The 6,844-nt window shown below is 35.6% G+C and overlaps 1 protein-coding gene across 3 annotated transcripts; it reads right to left on the bottom strand.

Moving 5' to 3' along the window:
• Positions 1 to 2,345: 2,345 nt before the first annotated feature.
• LOC6046482 (ras-related C3 botulinum toxin substrate 1) lies at positions 2,346 to 6,435 on the bottom strand. Of its 3 annotated transcripts, none has more exons than XM_001863636.2 (4): positions 6,238 to 6,435; positions 5,460 to 5,575; positions 5,125 to 5,357; positions 2,346 to 4,723 (listed from the first exon to the last, which is right to left on the bottom strand). In XM_001863636.2, exons 2-4 carry the CDS (start codon positions 5,573 to 5,575, stop codon positions 4,485 to 4,487), a joined length of 588 nt encoding a protein of 195 aa, XP_001863671.1. In that variant the 5' UTR covers positions 6,238 to 6,435; the 3' UTR covers positions 2,346 to 4,484. The 3 variants fall into 3 exon arrangements, with proteins under 3 accessions (XP_001863671.1, XP_038105362.1, XP_038105363.1); XM_038249434.1 differs by lacking the exon at positions 6,238 to 6,435 and adding an exon at positions 6,098 to 6,116; XM_038249435.1 differs by lacking the exon at positions 6,238 to 6,435 and adding an exon at positions 5,719 to 6,074.
• Between the last annotated feature and the right edge of the window lie 409 nt (positions 6,436 to 6,844).

The raw sequence follows: 6,844 nt of genomic DNA, 5'->3' as shown, positions 1-6,844 counted from the left end.
GGGACTGAAAAATTAATTGACTGCTGGAGCAATATTGTGACAGTCAGAGAAGCGACTGTAACACATGACAAACCAAATTGTTACCATCATCGGGGGTGAGATTGGGTCTGGGGTGAGATTTGGTCATCCAAAAATGCTGAAATTTGGTATATTGATATCATGGAATATCCCAAGTAAACCATCTATGAGATAATAAAAAAACTACAAGATAATGACAAAATAGATGCAACGTCTATCTTTATTAAAAAAAATCTGAATGTGACTAAAACCATACCATAGTATGGTGAGCAAAATAAGAAACAAAATTGAGATCAACCATGAGGTATAAGTTTAACTATGTTGCTTAATAAGATCGCGCACAGGACTACAAATCCTGAATTTGCTGGTTCAAATTTCGCGGCGGTATCGGCACCTGCACCCCTGTGCTGTACTCAAAAAAAAAAAAAAAAGAAACTGAAAAGCCCAAGACGGCGAAGTCTCTGTAGCAAAAAGAATAACCAGCATTAATGTCCTAGTAAAAATGACCGCGTGATTTGTAGGGTCCAGGGTTGAATTGTAATTTACTATTGAAACATATTTAATCCCGACCATAAAAGTTCCAGAAACAATTCCTGGAATCACTATCTATGCCATTAAGCAAGACAGGAGTGGCCCAAAACTGACCAGAAATACCCTACATTGATTGATTTTAACTGCCTTTCGAGTTTTCTACAAACAAAACTCGTACAAGAGAGCACAGCTTCCAGTCCCAATTACAATATGGAAACCTAGTTTTAGCTAACAATTGAGTTTTTAAGTAACTTTTATTTTTTGTGGCATTTTTATCGTTAATGTGGATATGTCATAGTAAAATAACTAATCGGAAGCAGAAAGAATTATTCATATTGAATTTACATTTATAGATTCACAACCAATAACATTTCATTAAATGCAATTCATGTAGATTTGCATTTGATGAAATGTTATTATGATTATTTTTTATAATATTAGACATTGCAAGATTTGTATATGTCCCTGAACCTCGCATAGTCCGCAGGCATTACAATTTGTATTTTTTTATTACTCTTAAATGACAAAATATTTTTGCAATCTTTTTTAAGCTAATTGTAGATTGGAACAAGACGAATAAGTTGCTTATAAATGATTGCAAACATATTGTGTCGGTTTAGAGTAATCGAAGAAACACGAGGTTTAACTGTATACCCAAAATATATACATATATAATTTTTGATTTCGAATTGCCGATTGCATTCACTTTGTATTGTCTTAGGTTTAATAATTTCATAAATCTTGACCAACTTTTACAAACCATCGAAAAGTTGTGCTCATAGGTTTTATCTAAACAAAAACCAGACATTATTAGGTTCTTTCCGAAGTGGAAAGGATTTCTATGAAACTGATACAACGATTAAACAACGGCACTATTTTGTCAGAAAGTGATGAGTCATAAGCTGATTTTAAACTTACAACTGGCAATGTTAAAAAAATTGTAGCCAGAGAAAGGGAAAATAGTTCTAACTTAAACTCTCAAGGACCATGTTTTTAATCCCGCCCACACACTCGCGTGATCGGTGCTTTCTGTTACCTGTTAACCACTTTGCAATACCTTCGGGGTGATATTGAGTCTGGGGTGAGATTGGGTCATAAAAATACAGAAATTTGAACGAACCAATCTCACTCCCCAGACCCGATGTCACCCCTGATGACTTTACGTTATGTTTACAAACAGTGGTAAACGCATTTAAAACTACATTTGTTTTTTACCCATAGTACATGTACGATAACGAAAAATACTCTAAATTTGTCGGGGTTTTAGAACATTTCAAAGATTTTATGCTGAATCTTCATCAACACGAGAATGGCTGAGCATTTTTACTGATGGGACTTATTTTGAAACTTTTAAGCTGAAGATGCACATTTCACAAAACTCGAAGTGCAAAGTAAAAGCTAGCCTAACAATCAACACTGCAAATTTTGTATAGTTCTTGTCTGAGAATGACGTAACTCGAAAATAGCTGCAATAATAAACACTGTGGCTGAAATAAAAAGATGGGCGATTTTTTCTTTCAATGTTTTTTTTTTTCGTTTGAAATGCATGTGATGAATTTGGGACAGTTTAGTCAATGTATTTTCAGAAAAAAATTAATAATTGTATGCTACAATCATAAAAATTACTGTAGTTATTATAATAATAATGTGAGAGTAAATGATCGCTAAATGCTAAAATAGAATAGTGAAACACGAAAAAACCTAGTAATTTCATACAGTTTAAATCAGTAGATGCTTTGAGTAAATTTTTTCATGAGTCATGTCAATTAGAGTAAACATTAAGGCAAATAAAAAACTCAAGTAATACATACTTTACTGAAGCAAAAACTGCGCTGCGTTTTTCCTTACATTGTGACTTTTCTCGTTCGTATTTTTTTCCTGCCGATCATATTGCAAACCTTTTTGTCGAGCAAGCAGCACAGGCGGGTAAGTATTTGACAAAGCAAACGTTAGAACTGTGTTGCAATCTTTAGTTAGTTAAACTAAAATCACTGAAACTACAGAACATTATTTTGTAATGTAATCCTATGATGATATGAAGAAATCAGTTTTGATTATTCGTATAAATGATTCTCAAAATATTTTTAACACAGCAAATTATATGTATTTTGTTTCATTTTGTTATTACACGCTGGGTTTTCTAAAACGGAAGGGCATTGATCTATTAGTTTCTTTGTTCATTACTCATGTTTGTTTTTGTCTTATTGGCCTGGTGTAAGCGTAGCACTAGACGAGAAATTGACTTAACGCTGTTCGATTTTTTGATCTTGTTTCTCCAATTTTCCTTAATAAATCGTTATCATTCAACTAGGTAGTTGTTTTTAAAGTTTTCCTGAAAATTGAGGAGATTGCTAGTGACTAGATGGACAATTCCATGTCCTCTCATTTTAGAAACAAATTCGTGCTGGAACAAATATGTTTTCTTTATTTTTGTTTTTCAATGTATTACTTGCTTTGTTTCGAGCTTTGGTACACAAGGGAAATTTTGAGTTGCGTTTTCAGTCTCTTTAGCAAATGTGTGTTGAGAAAATAATTGCAAAATGTGCTGTCAGATCATATTTTTAATGTATTCACAGAATATTAAGAAAAATGGTCCGATGTTACGTTAACACTATTGATTAGAGCAAATACAATCTGCTAAAAGAAAAAAAAAACTTGTAATAAACCTGATGTTCATGCAAACATTAAGAAAAGGCGTGCCTTTGCTTGTGTATCAATTTGTGCAAGATCTTGTGAAAGCTCCATACAGTTTATTTCTACGAATTTTGGAATTCTTATAGTCCTGTAATGGTTCATGTATTCTCATTGAAATTGATACTAGCGTGCTGACGAATCTCATGAAAGTTTGAAGTCGAGCTGTAGTTTACAGAGGTTTGTAACACTCCTACCTGTAATAAAAATTTAGTGTGTTCTAGGCGGTTCATACATACGTTCAGTATCCAAACTTCAGAATAATTCAGCTTGGTTCCAGTTAATTTGTTTAAAATTCAACGATTTGTCTTGAGGATCCTTTTTTCAACATTGTTGCAAGGTGTTTTTATGAGTTGACTATGGAGTTGTATGGCCATTTTGATACTGAAACTTTAAAGTCGTGCATAACTTTCTAGTTTTGATGAAGGTTCAGAGAAATAAATTGAGCTTTCTTTTGTCTATACATTGATCGTTTCGGTCGTACATTACACTGGGTGGCGCTTCTATTGCAATATGCTATAACTAGAATTAATTGTTGTATTTGAACAAACATGCGTGTCTTTTGAAATCTGTTAGGTTATCTTGTACAACTACTTTGCGATGATTTTAGAGCGTTAAAAGTTTTCCAGCATAAAAATATGGTTTATGATTTGTATCGCAACAACTTTTAGTCAATCAAGAACAAAGACTCAGTTCTGGATTTCATTTTGGGAAATATTGTTTAGCATAAGTTTTTCTTCGTCTATAGTTTCAGTTTTATACAACAAACGGCGTTGCTGTGTTAGGCATTGAATACACATAAAATTGGTGCTTATTCATACGTTTAGGAAAACAGTTTTCCATTACAAAAGAAAAAAAAACGAATACCAGTTCTATCGACACGTGAGGTATACGGAGATTTCATTAAATTTTTGTTTTGTTTCATGAATGTACATTACTTTTGTTGACATTCGTTGCAATGGCACAAAATATAAAGGATAAGAGATTTTTTTTTCAGTTGTGTGGTTGAGAAATTTCAAATACCATATTTCTGACACTTATTGTTCTTTAAATTTTTATGTTATAAAAAAAATGTTGTAAAGATTTTTACGAAAATGAGTTGTCTATTTGAACTAAGCAGCTGTTTTGTTCTTCAAATTTTGAGTGTTGTTTGTTTACTCCATTTAACCTATGTACAATAGAGAGCGTCGGGTAGTGTGCGTGACACTATCAAACTAGCAGAAGACAGACAGGAGACAGATTCATTACATCACAACACACTTTCGTTGACGTCGTTTGAGGGGTTCCGGTCGGAGTACAGCCCGTACGGCCTCGTCGAATACCTGTTTGAGGCCACGCTGGGTCAGTGCTGAACATTCCATATACTTGACGGCGCGTACTTTGTTGGCTAGTTTTTGTCCCTGTTCCCGTTTGAGTGCCGACAGGCCCTGCTCGGCTAGTGCGCTGAGAGTTTCCCGGTCCTCGCGCAAATCAATCTTGGTTCCTATTTGGAAGAAGAGAATATAGTGAGCAAAACATTTTATTATCGAGATTTACAAGTGAACAAATATGTTTAAATCGGTTTCAGATGACTATTTTGGATCATCTGAGATTTGCAGATTCGGCAGTCCTGCTTGACATATTGATAATAGTAATATCCGGATGCACCGTTTGACCAATATTTAATAACATCCGAACCAAATTCCGAAATATTTACAAGTTTGTTTTTAGAAAACGTTATAAAAATTGTTTAGCCAAGTCTCTTGCACAATATTTTAATATTTTGAATTAGTTTTGGTTAGAACATTCCAAAACAATAAAATAAGTATACACAAGCTTGAACGCGCACTTTTTGTCCTTTAAACTGTGAATCACATTTCATTAACAAAACGCGCAAAAACTTACCAACTAGAATAATTGGTGCATCCGGGCAGTGATGTTTGATTTCTGGGTACCATTTGGAAGTCACATTTTCGAACGAGGATGGGCTGGCAACGCTGAAGCAGATGAGGAACACGTCAGTCTGTGGGTACGACAGTGGTCGTAACCGGTCGTAGTCCTCCTGTCCAGCCGTATCCCACAGTCCCAGCGAGACTTGTACTCCGTCCACTACCATCGGTGCGGAATAGTTATCGAACCTGAATGGAAAAAAGAACAAGGAAAAGATCAGTAATTATTCAAGCGCGATGTTTGATTTTGCCATGGCCAGCGAACACCAATCGTAGTTTGATGAAACCTACACCGTGGGAACGTATTCGCCGGGAAAGCTGTCGGTAGTGTATGAAATGAGCATGCAAGTCTTGCCGACCGTTCCGTCGCCGACTACAACACACTTAATGGGTCTTCCCGAGGCCATCTGTGGAAGAAAAGAAAGAAACATAACAACGAGATGTTGGTTAATCACTAATTTAGACATTCTACTTAAGTTCTACATGATTGGGCAATAAATCGATTCCAAAAATACTGCGTTTCTATTTATAATGCAAAGCAGCACTCTACTCTTAAGCGGCCGCCGGATTCTGCTTCTGCAATCTACTTTCTACAGCATGAAAGTGGTCAAGCGGTGATGATATCGAGGGTTGCGCTTTGATTTTCTTTCCGCTCGTGGATGGAAAAGAAAATTTTAATTAATCTCGCCAGCTTTCAATCAATTAAGCGCAGCACGGAAAATGCACAGTTTTACTTTCACACGATGCGATTACGTCCGAAGCCCCGACATCAAGCAATAAAATAGTTTAAAATCCTTTTTTATCCTTCCGGTAAACCATGTTAAAGGTGAATCAATTCTATGAAGCTAATCACAACACCGCAGAACATATTTCGGCAACCATCATCGCTTGACTCATGTTTTCTCATAGAAAGAAGGGTTTTCACTTTCTTTTCGTTCTTTGCCCCGGCCGAGTGCAGTGCAGCCAATGAATGGAGAGCAAAAACTAATAATGAAATTGACAACGCCTGGTTTCCAACGATGGGGTGAGGCACAAGGTCTGTTCTATCCTCAAGTGTGACAATACTCACATTCGTAGGGGTTTTCCTGTGACAATCGCTAACGTAAGAACAATTAAACACTTGAAAATAAACGCAACTTGGTTTCGTTCAGTTTTGTGAGGTCATTTGAGTGTAAATTAAATGTTCCAAAAAATGTTGATCACTTCACACCACCACTTCAGTTCCGCAAAAGCAGCAGCTGTATGTATGTGAGGGGAGGCGATTGAGATTGTAAGGAAAAACGTCAAACGCTGACGGGTATCGATGCTGCCACCACGTGGCCGTTCCATGAACTATGCTGGCTGGAGGGTGCAAAATGTAAAAAGGAATGACAAAACCGTTTGTCTATGGTTGTGTGTGTGAGATACAGTACGGGAGGCAAATATGGAAATATATAGTTTGAATTTTGATTATTGTTTTATCAGAACCGTTGTGTGTTCCAATTATTTCTTAACCTCAAACGTTTGCCCAGCATTGTGTTTCTCATTAAAACTCATGGAAACAGATAGCAAATAAAGTGACACAATCGGTTTTACAATAACTATGACAAAATCACGTTTAAAAGTTAAAAATCATTAGAACAAGTACATTCTTTTAGTTTTTATCCATATACTTTTTAAGTATTTAAAAGTATGAG

Source organism: Culex quinquefasciatus, chromosome 1, assembly GCF_015732765.1.
Source record: "Culex quinquefasciatus strain JHB chromosome 1, VPISU_Cqui_1.0_pri_paternal, whole genome shotgun sequence".
NCBI lineage: Eukaryota > Metazoa > Arthropoda > Insecta > Diptera > Culicidae > Culex > Culex quinquefasciatus.
The sequence above is the reverse complement of the archived record's forward strand: the minus strand, read 5'-3'. Positions and strand labels throughout refer to the sequence as shown.